This window comes from Equus caballus, chromosome 26 (genome assembly GCF_041296265.1).
Source record: "Equus caballus isolate H_3958 breed thoroughbred chromosome 26, TB-T2T, whole genome shotgun sequence".
In the NCBI taxonomy this organism is placed as follows: Eukaryota; Metazoa; Chordata; class Mammalia; order Perissodactyla; family Equidae; genus Equus; species Equus caballus.
In genome coordinates this window covers 37,293,043-37,311,469 of record NC_091709.1, presented here as the reverse complement: position 1 = coordinate 37,311,469, position 18,427 = coordinate 37,293,043, and the positions used below count along the sequence as shown (strand labels likewise).

General features: G+C 37.6%; 1 protein-coding gene across 15 annotated transcripts in view; it reads right to left on the bottom strand.

Moving 5' to 3' along the window:
* The window catches only part of ITSN1 (intersectin 1), a 213,988-nt gene that overhangs the window by 154,741 nt on the left and 40,820 nt on the right, over nt 1–18,427 (bottom strand). For all 15 annotated transcript variants that reach the window (XR_011433019.1, XR_011433018.1, XM_023630068.2 and 12 more), the window contains one exon: nt 408–467. Coding sequence is in view for 13 of the 15 variants with exons in the window: in XM_023630068.2 (XP_023485836.1) it covers nt 408–435 (28 nt within the window). In the remaining 2 variants the exon portion in view is untranslated. The remainder of the gene's footprint in view (nt 1–407; nt 468–18,427) is intronic.

Here is an 18,427-nt window from a genome sequence, read left to right as displayed (position 1 = left end):
TGATGCAGGCGGCCCAGTGTTTCGTTGGTTCGAATCCTGGGCGCGGACATGGCACTGCTCGTCAGACCACGCTGAGGCAGCATCCCACATACCACAACTGAAAGAACCCACATCGAGAAATATACAACTATGTACTGGGGGGCTTTGGGGAGAAAAAGGAAAAAATAAAATCTTTAAAAAAAAATAAAAATAAAAAAAATAAAAAAAAAAAAAAAAAAAAAGAATACAGATGAAACAATGTTGGCCATGAGTTGATTATCATTTAGACTAAATGATGGATACACAGATGATGGGTTGATTCTATTATTCCCCCTACTTATGTGTGTATTTGAAATTTGCCATAATACTGAGCTTTTTAAAATATGGTTTCAAAGTACATTAAAAAAGGAAAATCTTTACAAACTTACCACCAAAAGGTGTTGGAAACTGAGCCATGGTTCTGTTCCTTTTACCTTTCTAATGGACGCCTGTAATTGAAACGCAACATATAAGTTTATGAAAACTTCACTCCTGTAGACATATAAACACACTAACATGTTGTCTTTAATGATGAGAAGACTGACACCAAAGCTAAGGTATAGCACTACAAATGAAAGTTAAACTAAGGGGTTCATTCATTCATTCTCTGCGCAGTTTCTTAGTGTTGGGTACAATAATGTGCACTGAGGAATGCTGATGAAAGATTCTCTGGCAATAAGAAGCTTTCAGTCTGGTAAGTAATACCACTAGTTCAGGAGAGCCTATTACATCATTAATGTTGTATTTGTTCCTTTTTAAATATTTCTTCTTCTTAACCGTCTACACATACTAGTTCATCTGCTTGCTGGTCACAACAACTGCTTTTTGTTTTTTTGTTTGTTTTTTGATGAGGAAGATTGGCCCTGAGCTAACATCTGTTGTCAATCTTCCTCTATTTTGTGTGTGGGACGCTGCCACAGAATGGCTTGATGAGTAGTACCTAGGTCCATGCCGGGGATCCTAACTAGAGAACCCTGGGCTGCCAAAGCAGAGCGCACGAACTTAACCACTACATCACCGGGCCAGCCCCAAGAACTGCTCCTTTTAATGAGCACTCAGTACATGCTGCCCACTGTACTAGGTGATCTATAGGTCTTATCTCTTCCCTGTCATCACAGCCCTTGGGGATAGGGACTCTTATTACCATCCTTACATTACAGATGAGGAAAATGAGAATCAGAGAGGTGAGGTGATCAAAGCAATGTCACACAGTTGGTAACCCAGCTGGATTTGAGCAGGGACAGCAAACTCCACAGCCTGTGTCCCACCTGTGAAAAACACTGTCTGCAATTGCAGCTCAAAGACTCTGAGAAAGGCTGTACACAATGCGTGTTACACTAGCATCTGCCCAGAATACCAAACAGCAACCCAAGGCTCCAAAATTCTCCACAGGCATCACTCGTTCATGAACAGCCAATGTGAAACCAAGCCAGGCCTCTTCCCCAACTAAAATAATGCAAACTTAATGAGTATTTTTTCCTATGCTTAATTTAACAACAATGGTAAATGTGTATAGTTAAAAATGAATACTAAATAGTGAAAACACTTAGATAAATTTAGATTTCAAAAAAGTAGTCCCTTGCCCTCATCCTCCTCAATTTCATATTCAATCTGTTCCCGCATTTTTTTTTTTAATTGACACAACAATGTCTTTTACTCTCCTAATTTTGGGGGGTTTATTTTGCTCTTTAGTTTTCTTCGGTTTCTTGCATGATTCGATTTCTTGTTTGTTGGCTCATTGTTTTGGGTCTTTCTCTTTCACTTTTGAGACTTTCCTCAGACATCTGGTGATCCCCAGGTGTTTCTTCATATCTAGGAGGGAGGCACTAAAAGAATGCTCAGAAGCTGGGTGTGGGTGGCACGTTTGCTGACTGATGGGCTTGTCCATACAATGATCAGATATATACCCAGTCACCTTCTCATTGGGAGACCTCCAAATGTCAGTAAGTAGAGGTCTTTTCATTGAAGCTGTTCAGTCTTGCCAGAGAGAATGAAGTGTAGGGGAGGGCAGAGAGAACACACATCTAGCTACTGGCTTCTGGGGAGGAGTGGAGAAGGGAGAAGGAGGTGAGGGGCCTACACTTCAGTGTGCAGACTTGTCCATAATCCCTTTATTTTCAGCCCCATGCTTCACCCCTCTAATCTGAAGCATCTCTGGTTCCAGTGTTCTTCCCATCTGCCCAGAAGGAAGGGGATGGAAGTGAGTCACCTGTCTGCTGAGGGTGTAGAAGAAGGTGGTCAAAGACCTGGACACAGATTTTTAAAGAATTTCCAATTTCAGCTGCAAAACTGACCTCTGCCTTTGGGAGTACCTGGAGCCCCCAAGCACTCTGAAGCCCGTGCAGACATTCCTGGGGCGAGCTGGCTTGTCCCACATCTTCATCACCCCCTGTAGGCACTAGGTTGTATCCTCCTCTGAACCCAGTTACCACTCCTCCATTTACTCTCTGTTACCAAAAAATGGTTAAAACCTTTTGTCACTGTCTCCTCCACCATTATCTTTTTCCTTATGAGTTAACATCTTTTATGCTTCCTTTGTGATTATACATATATATATATAGTTATTGTTGTTGAGGAATATCAGCCCTGATCTACTATCTGTTGCCAATCTTCCTCTTTTTGCTTGAGGAAGACTGTCCCTGAGCTGACATCTGTTCCAACCTTCCCCTATTTTATGATTATAGCCGACTTTAGGGAAGGAGAAAACACATGTGGTCCAGGCACCATCTTTAACAGGAGGTCTGTGACTACAGTTTTGAAGCAGGCTGCTTCTCACGGCCAGTTCCCTTTAGAAGCTGCAGCTGCTATTATCTTCTTCCACTGTTTCTCAGTCAATACAGCACGTGGGCAAGCTTGATAATTCTCCAAAAGATTTTAGTGTGTTTTACCTCACTCCACATTCATAATGTTCTCAAAATTGACAAGTCATACATCTTTTTATTGAGCTCTACAAAAATGGCAAACTCTTAATTTTAAAAGCATAATAACACAAATATTTAACACATGTAAGATGAGAATACATTCTGTTCTGTTTTACTTCCATTCTTTACTGTGTATTGCAAAATCAAGAAAAGTTATTGATTTATCTTCCTTATACCCAGCCACTTTACCACATTTTCTTACCAGTGCTAAGTCTTTCAGATGAGTCTCTTAGGTTTTCTAGAACTATATCTTCTGGAAATAAAGAATTTAGCCTTATGTTACTAGCCCAAATCAATAAAACTAAGCTATATAATAGTTGTGATAGCAGGAATTTTCACACTGTCCTTGATTCTCATGTGTTGGTTTTGGTATTTCATAATTTAATATATTTGTTTGTTGTTGTGTTTAGGTAAATAGTCTTTATCATGTTTTTGTTGTTGTTGTTGTTTTGGTTTGGGTTTGTTTTGTTTTATGGTGAGGAAGATTTGCCCTGAGCTAACATCTGTTGCCAATTTTCCTCACTTTTTGCTTGAGGAAGATTTGCCCTGAGCTAACATCTGTTGCCAATTTTCCTCATTTTTTGCTTGAGGAAGATTTGCCCTGAGCTAACATCTGTGCCAGTCTTCCTCTATCTTGGATGGGGGTCACCATCACAGCATGGCCACTGACAAGTGGTGTAGGTCCGCGCCCAGGAACTGAATCTGGGCTGCTGAAGCAGAATGCGCTGAAAACCACTAGACCATGGGGCCAGCCCTCACTTTACCACATTTAGGTAGTTTCCTTCTATTCCTGTTTGACTTAAAATTTTTATTAGGAATGGCTGTTAAATTTTTTTCAGAAGCTTTTTTTTATCCAATGAGATAACCACGTATTTCTCCTTTAAATAACATATTATATTATAGTGATGTATTTCCTAACATAAATTATCCTAGAATTTATGTAATAAACCCAATTCAGATATGCATGTTATTCTTTTACTGCACAGTTAGGTCCCACTTGCTAATATTTTCTTTAGAATTTTTGCTTAGGAAAATGTTATGCATAATTCTATGCATTAAAGTGGAGAACAAGAGAAAACGGATGCATTTCTACCTCAATATAAACTTCCAAAATTATCTTTAAAAAGGTATAACACTTTAACAGACCACAGAAATAACTGGAAATGTAAAGATATAACATTAAAAAGATACCAAGAAAAATTATTTTAGAGACGAGTGTGAACTAATCTTCAACAAATAATTCCTTTTACCTAAAACCACTCCCCAAAGAAAGACTGAACACTGCTCAATTTATTTCATGAAGCTATCATAATCTTAATACCAAACTATGAGAACAAAAGCATAAAAATAGGCTATTTCCACTAACATATATATAGATATAATAATTCTATATCTTACTTTAAATATTTCACAGTTATATTGAGAAGGTCACAGCTAGATATAAGTCTATGGTCCAAAGTATATTTTAATCATCCGCAGCTCCTTGCAAAGCATTTAAGAGTATTTGCTGTTTACCATCCTTCCTAGAGTTCAGGAGATAAGTCCCCATCCTATGTGAATCTCTTCCCCAAAAGCCTCCACCTTAGACTCAATTAGACTCAATTTATCTTCTGGCCCTTGTGACCTCCCTCTCTGCTTCCTCTTCATCTTACATCCATTAGTGATAAGTGAATGGACTGCTGATTCCAACCTATGTCCTACACCTGTTATCTAATGCCCTTCTCTCTCTTCCCCTCCCTAATTAAAGCCTTGTCCCTTAAGTGTCACTGGCCCCAGCTGGATATTGGTTAAGGAATCAATCTAACGAAAACTAAATCACTTTGAGGTGGGAATGAAGATGTACCTTCCAGGCTTATTCACTAACACAAAAGTCCAAATGCTTGTATAAGGATGAGGCTGGAACATTCCCACATACCTTTCTTCTAACCGCAGCTCCTAGGGAACCCCAGACAAAAGCAGTAACATGAAGATGAAGCAATTGGATCAGAGTTTCCGATCCTACCTCAATTCTATGCCACACAGGCAAACCACGGTGATGACATCTTGGCTTAAGGTGTTTGGCTTCTAATTTTTTTTAATATACATTTGTTGTATGTATTACTGTAATTTGACAAAATAAAATAAAGGGCCACAATATTTTTTTAAAATACCACATATCTAAGACTTCTAAAAGTCACAAACCAGCCTGGTGGCACAGCAATTACATTCGCGTGCTCTGCTTTGGTGGCCAGGGGTTCGTGGGTTTGGATCCCAGGCAGGGACCTAGACACCGTTCACCAAGCCATGCTGTAGCAGCATCCCACATACAAAATAGAGGAAGATTGCCATAGATGTTAACTCAGTGACAATCTTCCTCAAGCAAAAAGAGGAAGATTGGCAACAAATGTTAGCTCAGGGCCAATCTTCCTCACCAAAAAATAAAATAAAATAAAGCTCACAAACCAGAGTTCTGGTTCGATATAGTGGCATAAACCCACTACAGCCTCTCTGTCCCACTTAAAATGAAAAACTCTGGGCAAAACTTAAAAAGGTAACTATCTGAGGACAATAAGAAGTAAAGAAAAGGCAACAGATTTTGGAAGAGAGTCAAAAGTTTCCCCCATTTTTGTTCTCTTTTCTCGAGCAGCTCTGCCCCAAGGGTGAGTCCAGTTATGGGGTTACGCAATGAAGCAGAGGTGGGAAGAGTAAAACTCATAGAAACCAAGTCTTTCTGGCCAAAGGACCCAAAAAAAAACCTCCTACAAGTCTCAAATTCACACCTGAGCCATAGAAATGCAGGACAGACCACAAGTAGCAGAGCAAAGGTCTGGAAAACTAATCTGGGAACGTCCACAGACAGCAGACAGAACTTGTAGTTTGAATCAAATCAGGATGAAAACCTGCTAAAACAAAAAACAACACTGTGCAGAGAATTAGCACAGCACACAGAATCTAAACATGGGATTCACAATGTCCAAGATACAACCCAAAACTACCTGACACACAAAGAACTAGGAAAATCTCACAAATTTTCAAACAAAACAAAAACCCTTGTAATCAACAGACGCCAATTCCTAGACGATCCACATGTTGAAATTATCATGAAGACCTTAGAGCAGCTGTTACCTCTATGATCCATTAGATAAAGGTAAATACAAATGAAATGACTGGAAGGATAGAAATTCTCAGCAGAGAAGGAAAAACTAGTTTAAAAAGAATCAAATGGAAATTCTGGAAAGTTAAATCTTTAGGAATGAAGGAAGAGCAATAGAAATGGTAAATATCTTGGTAAATACAAATTTATTTTTTCCTGCAAAGTTCTTTAAGATGCACAGACTGTTGAAAGCAAACACTGTCTAGCGGGGTTTTCAGTATACATAAATGTAACACATACGACAGCCATAACATAAAGGTCTGTGGGGTGGCAGGAAGGGGCTTACATGGCTGCAAACATTCTACATTTTACCTGAAGTGACACAGTAGTAACTGTAGACTATGAAAAGTAGGTAAGTATTTAATGACTGGAGGAACTACTTAAAGAAAAGTACATATAGCCAAAGAAATACAGCCAGAAAGTCAATAGATAAACGAAAACACAACGTTAAAAATTACTCAGATAACTCGAAGAAGTCAGGAAAAGAGGACTAGAAGAACAGAAAAACGGAGAGGACACACGAAACAATAAAACGGTAGAGCTAATTCTAATGTACAAATAATTACACTAAATGTTAACAGTTTAGACACTAAAGCGCACAATAACCTAGAAAAAGAAAAGCAATGTAAACAAGGAGGAGAAAAAAGGAAACAATAAGAAGACAAGCAGATATGAAAGCAATTTTTTAAAAGACAGGCAAAGGGGCCGGCCCCATGGCCAAGTGGTTAAGTTCACTCGATCCGCTTTGGTGGCCCAGGGTTTTGCTGGTTTGCACCCTGGGCATGGGCCTAGTATCACTCATCAAGCCATGCTCAGGTGGCATCTCACATAACAGAGCCAGAAGGACCTACAACTAGAATATACAACTACATACTGGGGGACTTTGGGGCAAAGAAGAAGGAAAAAAAGATTGGCAACAGATGTTAGCTCAGGTGCCAATTTTTAAAAATAAATAAATAAAATTTTTTTAAAAAAGGACAGACAGAGAGAATTAATGAAACCAAAATCTGGTTCCTTAAAAAAAAATTTTGACAAATCACTAGCTAGACTGATTAAAAGAGAGAGAGAACACAAATCATATCAGAAATGAAATGAAAGTCATTACCATCAATCCTACAAACATTAAAAAGATAAGAAATACGAGAAACAACTTTATGCCGACCAATGTGCAATGTGGGTACACAAATTTCTTGGAAAATAAAATTTACTAAAATTGATATAAGAGGAAATAAAATATATGAATACTCCCATACTTACTAAAGAAACTGATTTTATTAATAGAACCCTTCCCCAAAAAGAAAGCTGTAGTCTCAGATGGTTTCACCAGTAATTTTATCAAACATTCAGGAAGAAATAACACAAAAATTATGGAAACTTTTTCAAACAATACATGGATCAGTGCCCAACTCATTTTTTGAGGCCAGCATAACACTAATACCTGACAAATAATAAAACATGGCCAAGTAGGGTGTATCCTAGAAATACAAGGTTAGTTTGCATTTGAAAATCAATTAATGTAATTTAGCATATTAAGAGAATAAAGCAGAAAATCATATGATCATTTTAATAAATACGGAAAAAATCTTTTCACAAGACAACACCCAGTAATGATAAAAACTCTCAGAAAACTAGGATCAGCAGGAAACTTCCTCAAACAGATACAGGGCATCTATGAAAACCTACAGCTAAGACCATAGTTAATGGTTAAAGACTGAATTTCTCCCTCTGAGATCAGGAAGAAGGCCAGGATATCTGCTTTTACCAATTCTATTCAACATTGTTGTGAAGGTTCTAGCCACTGAAATAAGGTAAGAAAAACAAACAAAAATATAGGCACAAAGATTGGAAAAGAAAAAGTAAAACTCTCCTTATTTACTGATAATTGTTTATAGAGAAAATCCCAGGGAATCTACAAAATACTATAATAATAAGTGAATTTAATAAAATTCTGCGATTTTGCAAAGTAATTTAGCAAAACTGCAGGATAAAGGGTTAATGTATTAAAATCAACTGAATTCTTATGCACTGGAAACAAGTAATTGGAAAGTGAAATCAGATAAAGAATCCCATTTAATTGGTACTGCCAAAAAATGCAAAAGCCCTAGGTATAAATTTAACAGAAGACATTCAAGGCTTCTAGATTGAAAACTACAAAATATGGGTAAAAAAGATTAAAGACAACCTAAATAAATGGAGAGAGACACTATGTTCATGGATTGGAAGATTCAATAGTGTTAAATGGCAATTCTCTCCACTTTCAAGGCAATCCCAATCAAAACTGCAGCTGGCTTTTTAGGAGAAATTGGCAAGCTGATACTAAAATTTACATGGAGATGCAAAGGACTTAGCATAATCAGAGTGATTTAAAAAAAACAAAAAATTGGAGGATTTACCCTACTTGATTTCAAGATTCACCATAAAGCAACAGTAACCAAGACCTTTTGGTACTGGTGTAAAGGCAGACATACGAGATCAATGGAACAGAAAAGAAGGGTTCAGAAATACTTACACATGTCTGGTGAATTCATTTTTGGTAAAGTGGCAAAGGCAAATCACTGGAGGGAAAAAGTCTTTTCAACAAACAGAAGTGGATCAACTGGATATCCATGTAGGGAAAAAGAGAACATCGACCCTTACTTCCTATTATGTGCAAAAATTAACTCAAAATGAATCAAGATTTAAAAATTTAAATTGAGACTAATTCAAAACCATCAAGTTTTATGTAAAAATTCTAAAAGATGGGAGAATATTTTCACAACCTTGGACTAAACAATTTCTCAGAATTTCACAAATAAGTATTTTTTATTTTTTAAAAAGGTAGAGAGTAGGGGGAATTGGGCTTCATCAAAATGAAATGTTAACCCTTGAAAAGATGCCATTAAGGAAGCAAAAAAGTAAGCCATAGAGTGGGAGAAATCATGTGCAAGACATACATCAGACAAAGGAACTGTGTTCAGAATATGTAAAGAACTCTTACAACTGAAAAATAATAAGACAAATAACTCAGTAAGGAAATGAATAAAAGATGTGAACAGACACTTCACAAAATAACTTACAGAAATGGCCAATAAACACATGAAACCATGCTCAACATCTTTAGCCATTAGGGAAACTAAAGTACAATAATGTGCCACTGTATTTCCACTAGAATGGCAAACAAGAAAAAGACTGATGATACCAAATGCTGGCAAGGACGTGGAGCAGCCGGACTCTCATACCCTGCTGCTGGGAATGTAAAATGGTACAGCCACTATGGAAAACTTATACAGCTACCATTCAACCCTGCCACTCTACTTCTAGGTATTTAGCTAAGAGAAATGAAAATTTACGTCCACACAAAGATTTCTACACAAGCAAGAATATCAGTTTTATTTTTAAGAGCCAAAAACTAGAAACCTAAATGTCAATCAATTGATGAATGGTTAAACAGTGATATACCCATACAATGAAATACTACTTAGCAATAACAAGGAACCAACTGTGCTACAAGCAATAACATGCATGAATGTCAAAATTACAATGCTAAGTGAAAGAAGCCAGGTATATATATACATATGCATTTTTGTAAAAATTCTAGAAAACATAAACTGATCTACAGTGACAGAAAACCTATCAGAGGTTGCCAGGAGACAGTGGAGGAAGAGGCAGATTACAAAATTACAAAGACGGACAAGGAAACTTGTAGGAGAACAGTGATGGTTTCACAGGTATCCGCATATGTCCAAACTGATCAAACTACACTTTGAATATATGTGGTTCAGGGGCGGGCCCAGTGGCACAGCGGTTACGTCTACATGTTCCGCTGTGGCGGCACGGGGTTCGCCAGTTCGGATCCCAGGTGCGGACATGGCATGGTTTGGCAAGCCATGCTGTGGTAGGCCTCCCACATATAAAGGAGAGGAAGATGGGCATGGATGTTAGCTCAGGGCCAGTCTTCCTCAGCAAAAAAAAAGAAGAGGACTGACAGCAGATGTTAGCTCAGGGCTAATCTTCTTCTTCAAAAAAAAAAAAATATATATATGCAGTTCAGTGTACTTCAATTATATCTCAAAAAAAAGGTCACAGGCCACAGAGAAAATACTAAGAATAAAAACCAAGAGTTTTGCAATCCTAGCAATTCAATACAAATTAGAATATCTATGTTGGTATATCCTCTGAGAGAAGTAGCTATTCCCAATAACTCTCAACAAGTATTTTATCTTTAAAACAACAAAACAAGACTCAACTTTAAGCTCACCTTAAAAACTTAATTGAACTGATAGAACAAATGATGGACAATAGGCTTTTGAGCAAGAATGTTTAATAAAATTAAGCGGTAGAACTCATATTATGATTATGAATTCCCAATAACATTATTTAGTGGAGTTGACAAAGAGAAATTTTCTTTTTAAAAAGTTTTTTTTGGAGAAGTGGGCTGGGGTATGGCATAGTCTATGTTGAAACCAAAATATTTTATTAGAATACACAAATTATTCATATTAAATTCAAGGTGCCTGTATATTTTGTAAAAAATGCCCTTTAATAAAAACACAAAGACCAGTGACTTTCTAAAGACTTTTATGACCAAATAACAAATGCACCCAACAGGTATATTCTGATTTTATATTTCCCTTAAGTGGGAAAAAAGTCTGGAAAGTATAGTATAAAAATCAGATATTCTTAAAAAATGCCACCAATTAAAAACTGGTCCACCTCTGTAAAAACAGATCAAATTCCGCATATATCCTAATGCAGATTAAGTGAAAAAACAGAGAATATCAAAGTATTCTTAAGTACATGAACAAAATTTGAATATAACAGAGGACTGGGTATGAAGCCTCACAGAATCAGCATCTGATTTCTGTGAGAAAATATATACACCCCAAGAGGCAAATCATGAAGGCTGTTCAGAAAAACAAATTAAAACTGCATTCACTGCCATAACTAACAGATAAATTAAAATATATAGTTAAAATAAGACACACATTAAGAATGACATGAAGTAAGAGTATTTGACTGGATATTTCATCAAGGCCTTGCCATTTAAATTTCCAGACTATAAATCCTTCAGGATTTAGCCAAATTTTCAAATATTAAGGTAATTGGGAAAAAAGTTGGTTTTTTTTTATTTCAAGTCTGAGCATTAGTATATTTAATATTTTCATATTCTTCTCATTTATGACCAGATTATCATCTATTTAGAGCTTACTTGAAAATCAGCCTTTACATCTTTCAAAGATTTCCTCTCTCCAAAGTCTTATTCATTTACTCAGAAAAAGGTTTCATTCCCATGGACAACACAAAGCTATATTGATCCAACATATAAACAACAGGCTTGTGCCGTGATTTTTATCTCCTAATTAAAGCATTTTAAGATTATCTTAAAAGAGCTGATTTCTAAGTCCTTATCTCATTCAAAAGACATCTTGAAGCTTTACTCCCAGAATCAGAGATAATAGTCTATATTATGCCAAAATTATGGCTTCAGTGAGGACTTAGTGGCGTGATCCTCGCTATTGAGGAGTTTACAATTAACTCATTCAACTCAATAGCAAAAAAAAAAATAACCCAATTAAAAAATGGGCAAAGGGGGGCTGGCCTGGTGGTTCAGCGGTTAAGTACACACGTTTCGCTTCGGCGGCCCGGGATTCGCCAGTTCCGACCCTGACAAAAAGCCATGCTGTGGTAGGCGTCCCATGTATAAAGTAGAGGAAGATGGGCACAGATGTTAGCTTAGGGCCAGTCTTCCTCAGCAAAAAGAGGAGGATTGGCAGCAGATGTTAGCTCAGGGCTACTCTTCCCTAAAAAAAAGGGGGCAGAGGACTTGAACATTTCTCCAGGTTAGACAAACAAACAGCCAACAGGTACATGAAAAGGTGCTCAACATCGCTAATCATCAGGGAAATGCAAATCAAAATCACAATGAGATATCACCTCACACCTGTTAGGATGGCTATTATCAAAAAGACAAGAGATAACAAATGCTGTCAAGGATGTGGAGAAAAGGGAACCCTTGTGCACTGTTAGCAGGAATGTAAATTGGTGCAGGCACTATGGAAAACAGTATGAGAGTTCCCAAAAAAATTAAAAATAGAGCTACCCAATAATCCAGCAATCTCGCTTCTGGGTATACATCCAAAGGAAATAAAATCAATACCTCAAAGAGATACATGGATTTCCACATTCACTGCAGCATTATTCACAATAGCTAAGATATAGAAACGATCTAAGTGTGTGTCGATGAATATACACAAAGCAATATTATTCAGCCACAAAAAAAGAAGGAAATTCTGCCAGTTGCAACATGGATGACCCTGGAGGACATTTTGCTAAGTGAAATAAGCCAGACACAGAAAGACAAATACTTTATGATCTTACATACGTGGAATCTAAAAAAGTCGAACCCATAGAATGAGAAAGGAGACTGGTGCTTGCCAGGAGTTGGGAGATAGGGAGAAATAAGGAGACGCTGGTCAAAGGGTACAAACTTTCAGTATCAGATGAATAATTTCTGGGGACCTAATGTATACATGGTGACTATAGTTAATAATACTGCATCGTGTACTTGAAATCTGCTAAAAGAATAGATCTTAAGTTTTCTCATCACATACACACAAAGTGCTAACTATGTGGGGTGTGGATGCGTTAATTAGCTTGATTGTGGTAAGCATTTCATAATGTATACGTATATTAAATCATCACATCATACACACTAAAGATATACACTTCTTGTCAATTATACCTCAATAAAGCTGGGGAAAAAAGGAGTTTACAATTAAATAGGGAATGGTAAATATCCATCAAAAATCTCTGTGTGTGTTTGTGTGTGGGGGAGACACATGTAAGAAACAAATTAATTTAAACTTTATTAAATGCTTACTAAAACACCTGACCTGTATTAGCCTATTTAATCCTATTAATAACCCTATGGGTTAAATAATATTACTATCCCATCTTACAGATGTGGAAACTAAGGCACAGTTTACACAAATGGTAGAAGAGGGAGTCAGTCTGGTTTGAGAGCCCATGTATATAACCTCATAGTTTCAGGACTGAGAATTTAAGGGAACATTCATGAAGCAGTTAACCTATAAACCAACCAGGGTGGGGCCAGGGGGTGGGGAGTAAGAGAATGCTCTTCCAAGCAATAAAAGTACTGGAAAACAGGAAGAAAGAGAAACCAAGTGTGTTTGTTTTCTTAAAGTGTCATAGCAGACCACAGAGGAAACTGAAGGCTGGAAATAAGCTTCAGAAAATTTTGCCATAAATCCAAAGAGATTTTATGTCTTATAGAAAAAAAGCAAAGCTTCCTGAAGTGTAAGCATTTATCAAATGGAAGCTGGAAGTCATATATATTTTAAAAACAGACAGCCCAGAGCAGTAAAAAAAAAAAAAAAAAAGTGAATGAAGGCAGAAGTTCTACCAGCTGATGGGATCTCAGCAGGGTAAGGCAGGTCACCTACACCGAAAACCTACGATCGCAGAAACCTACCTAGGGCAAACGAGAATTCTCGGGCATCCTTCTCTCCCAGGTGCCTGGCCCCACTGCCTGGGAAGCAGGCAGGCAGGACTGCTGCCCCAGAGGAGGGCAGCAAGATCCCCAGCACGGAGCTGAGGCAGTGCTTCTTGGCCCCACCCGGAGTTCTTACAGGCAGAGAGGGCGGCCACCATGTAGACAAATACGCCCGCACTGTCCTATGTTATTAACAGCTTGGTATTTATCTTTCCTTTGAGTCTTCTCCCCATAAATGTACAATTGTTTCCTTCTTTTGCACACTTTACACTATAATACTTTCCCTGAGTTATTAAAACCTTTCATAAACATGTTGCTGGACTTAGATACTAATTTCCAGAGTGAGGTAAACACTCCTATATTTACATATAAAAAATAGAAAAGCACACAGACTAAATATTGAGCAATCAAGAAATAGGCAAATAGTAGTTTTAAAAAGTCTGGATAAATGTTAGGATTTTTAAGCCCAAAGCTGGAATATGTTTGAGAAAAGTCTTTAACTCTTCTTCATTTCAGCTTCAGAAAAAAGAGCTAATTATAGAGTTAAAGGAATAAATACCAATCCTTAATTTCAGTATTTACATAAAATCCCAAATGTTGATATATTTAAAGTAGATCTCTGTAAATGTGTGTTTATAAAATAGGAAGACCATTCTCAAAATAATATTTATTAAGATGTCATTTTACAGGATAAAAAGAATTATGTTGGGGCTGGCCCCGTGGCCGAGTGGTTACGTTCGCGCGCTCCGCTGCAGGCGGCCCAGTGTTTCGTTGGTTCGAATCCTGGGCGCGGACATGGCACTGCTCGTCAGACCACGCTGAGGCAGCGTCCCACATGCCACAACTAGAGGAACCCACAACAAAGAATACACAACTATGTACCGGGGGGCTTTGGGGAGAAAAAGGAAAAAATAAAATCTTTAAAAAAAAAAAAAAAATTATGTTGAAACAGGTTTATTTGATTTCCAATGTTTTGTTATCACAAATAAAGGGAGAATTATTCAGAAAATATGAAGCAATTTAAAAAAAAAACAAAATGTATAATCGGTCTCTAGCAAAAATACTAAACTTAGCAGTTAAAAGGCAAAATTTAATCATGAGGAATAAAATTTATAAACTCTATCAGCATAATTCAAAACTTTTAACTTTAAATTAAATAAACTATTTGAAACATCTTTAAAAACAGGTGTGTCATACTATTCTTTCAAATTTCCTGAAGGTTTGAAAATTTTCTAATGGTTTTTAAAATTCAAGGGGGAAAGGGCATATATAAAAACAAGCATGTGGGATGAAGTGAGGTAATTCAAAGATACATTCATTCACAGAAAAGGAATCTTCACAATTACAGAATTCAAATAATTAGATTTCTAATACACCAAAACAGGGCTAATTTAGGATTAATGGCCTAAAGACCAAAAGGAGATTATGGGCGCACACTATCTGTTTTTCACTTAATTACTGACCATTCCCTTACAAATATCTTGTAATCCTCTTATATAAAGAAGGAAAACGAGCCCCAAGGATTCGAGACAAGCAAAGGTCACAGGCGGGGAGAGGCAGAGCCAGGCCGGGGCTGTGCTGTCCACACTCCACTGACCTATGCAGATGGGGTAACCACCAAAAACACCAGGGCTCAATAATTAAAAAGGTACTCTTGGTAGAGAAGGTATTTTGCACGTAACGGGACATTTGTAAGTGTATTAGGCTACATTCTCCCTCCTATGCTCCTGCAATTCACAGTATTCCAGCAGTTCCACATTGTGGACAACCACATTTGTGCCGCCAGAGAAAGGTAAGCTGGCTAGAAGGCATCAGAGACCAGAGAGGTAACTGGAAACAAGTGACCTGTTCTTCCCCATATTTAAAGACTTCATTTTTGGCTTCCATTTTCTCAGGTCTATTGTCTTACACCCAACTGTCTACATCTACACACGATGTCCTTTCTCAATATTCAGGCTAAGTTATTTGAAATAGATTTTCATGGTACTAAGGTAATGAACTTTAAATTCATTTCTTTTTTTTTTTTGAGGAGGAGGATTAGCCCTGAGCTAACATCTGCCACCAATCCTCCTCTTTTTGCTGAGGAAGACTGGCCCTGAGCTAACATCCGTGCCCATCTTCCTCTACTTTATATGTGGGACACCTGCCACAGCATGGCATGCCAAGCGGTGCCATGCCTGCACCTGGGATCCAAACCGGCGAACCCCGGGAAGCCAAAATGGAATGTGTGGACTTAACCGTTGTGCCACTGGGCCGGCCCCAAATTCATTTCTTATAAAGAAATATTTTTTAAATATAGTTTTAAAGTTGCTCAAAGGTTTAGTTTTAGGTTAAAGGACCTACAGGATAGGAAAGTAGAGAATAGAAATTTTAAATTTCTAGAAATTTGGTATCAATGAAACATTGAGAAGAAAGAAAAGGAAAAACGTCAAAATGTGGGAGAAAAATTAAAATATACATATATTTTTAAAATCCTTGGGGCAGGCACAGTGGTGTAGTGGTTAAGTTCATGCACTCTACTTAGGAGGCCCAGGGTTCGCAGGTCTGGATCCTAGGCACGGATCTATGCACCACTCACCAAGCCATGCTGTGGCGGCATCCCACATACAAAATAGAGGACAACTGCCACAGATTTTAGCTCAGGGACAATCTTCCTCAAGCAAAAAGAGGAAGACTGGCAACAGATGTTAGCTCAGGGCCCATCTTCCTCACCAAAAAAAGAAAAAAAGATAAAGAAAAGAAAAGAAAATCCTGAAAGATACAAAAATATCTTCAGGAACATGTAAAAGCATGTAAGAGTCTCTTATCATGATACTCTCTGAGATTTGAGAGTTGTGAGCGTCTGGTTTAAGGCACTGTTCTACTCATATTTATCCCTGAGCTAGAATAAAAATTACAAGGAATCACCAAAAAAAGTGTTCCCACATCTTTTACTTTTGGAGGCCTTTACATCTCTAAAAATTCAGAATTAGAAAACCTTAGGGAAAAATCAAAGGATATCTTTCTCTTATTCAAAAAAAAAAAAGTCTGCAATGAATGGAAATGAGAAGCGCCTCTACCCCTGCTTTAGAAACGAGCCTTACACCACATTCCACTCCTGTGAAGACTGTCTGAGCCGGCGATGAACAAAAAGCAGAAAGTGGCCCTGTGGATTACACATAGAGGCAGGATGTACACAAAGCTCTTTTGAAACACAGAGAAAAGGTACTGAAAGCCAAACAATAAACGGACAAAGGAACTGACAAACCCCAAACATATAGCCTAGCGATCAATGCCGAGTTGTCATGTCTGAAGTCACGGGCCTCAAATGTGGCTTCTCCATGTGCTGCTGTTTGAAGTAGAGCAAAATGACCCGGGAAGGACATACAGCTTGTTCACAAGCAAGCTTTTAAAACTGCACGAAGGGTAAAGAACTCGATGGAAACGAGAACCTTACGGCTAAGTTCAAAGAGACAATGTCAACGTTGTGTCTGAAAAGCTGTAGTGAATATTCGAGTTGTCCTCTAAAAAGGGAACGGGCATTCATATCAGATTGTTGGTGCTGGGGGAGGGGGTGGTGGCAGGGGACGGAGGTGAGAAGGGACAGGTCAGGAATGACCACTGGCAAGCAATCACTGTCAGGCCCAGCTGTCAGCACATCACTTGGCAACACTCACTGGCATTTCAGATGATTCATCCATTTACTCCTGCTTACTTTCCACAAAGAGAAATCAAGTTGAAGAAGCAGATTTTAACCTCAGTTCTTCTAACTCACCCTGACTTTAATGTCTCCAATAGGAGAGAATTCATCAGGGAGCAATAAAACCAAAATACAGCTACAAAGTTGAAAAACGGGGGACAGCAAAAAGAGAAAGGAATTCCTGTTTTCAGAGCGAAATGAAATAAACCTTCCCCTCTTCGAAGCTTATTTCCAACTCTAGATCACTAACTAACAGCAAAGCAACACTTGAAACTTCACTAACTACAGTTTCTCTAACTTATTAAAGAAGTCAGATTCTAGAGCACTACAGCCGCAGCTAAGATAACCATTCATAAGCTTTCAATAAAATAAATGAGGGATTTTATTTCTTCTAGAAGGTTCCATTTTCAAGAGGGTCATAAGAATAAAACATTACCTGAGGTACTGAAAGCTGGAGAAGTAATTCCTGGAAAAAGCATATTACCCAAAACCAAACAGCACACAATAATTTTAAGAATCACTGAGTAGGAGAAGAGCATCTCAGATAAAAATTTTATTTTAAATATAAAATTTAGGAATTTCAAGATCATCAGCCAAATTAACAACGAGATTATGCAAAATTTAATCTATTTTTGCAGTACCCTCTCAAATAGAAATTAATAAGTGACAAAAATTTTGAAATTTCTCAGGTAATTGTAAACATTTATTTTATCACAGGAAAAAAACTTAATGAACTAGGTAAGGAGAGAACAAAATGCCGTTATCTGTGTAATGCAGATATATGCAATCAAAGAGATCAAAAAGAGATGATCTAAAAGTTTTCTTCCAAATAAAATCTGAAGTGTCAACACATTATAAGGCATATGCACACTTAAAGGAAAACATTAAAATAAACTTCTACATTGTGGCACAAATCACAGTCTTAACACAGAGAACTGATCTAGTATTCTTGCCTTTATCTCCAGGTAATTAATTTGTTTACCTCTCAATATAGCAGCAACGAAGCCTGGTATTATCAGTTCACCTGCAGGAACCATGGTCAAGGCTAGGCAGAGAAAAGTTCTAGAGAAAGCCTTTAGCTTTAGAAAAGAAGTCAACAGACTACCCAGAAAGCGCCAACTGTGCAAAATAATACTACAACACTGAAAAGAGCAAGAAAGCAGGAAGGCCTCCTGCCAGATTTT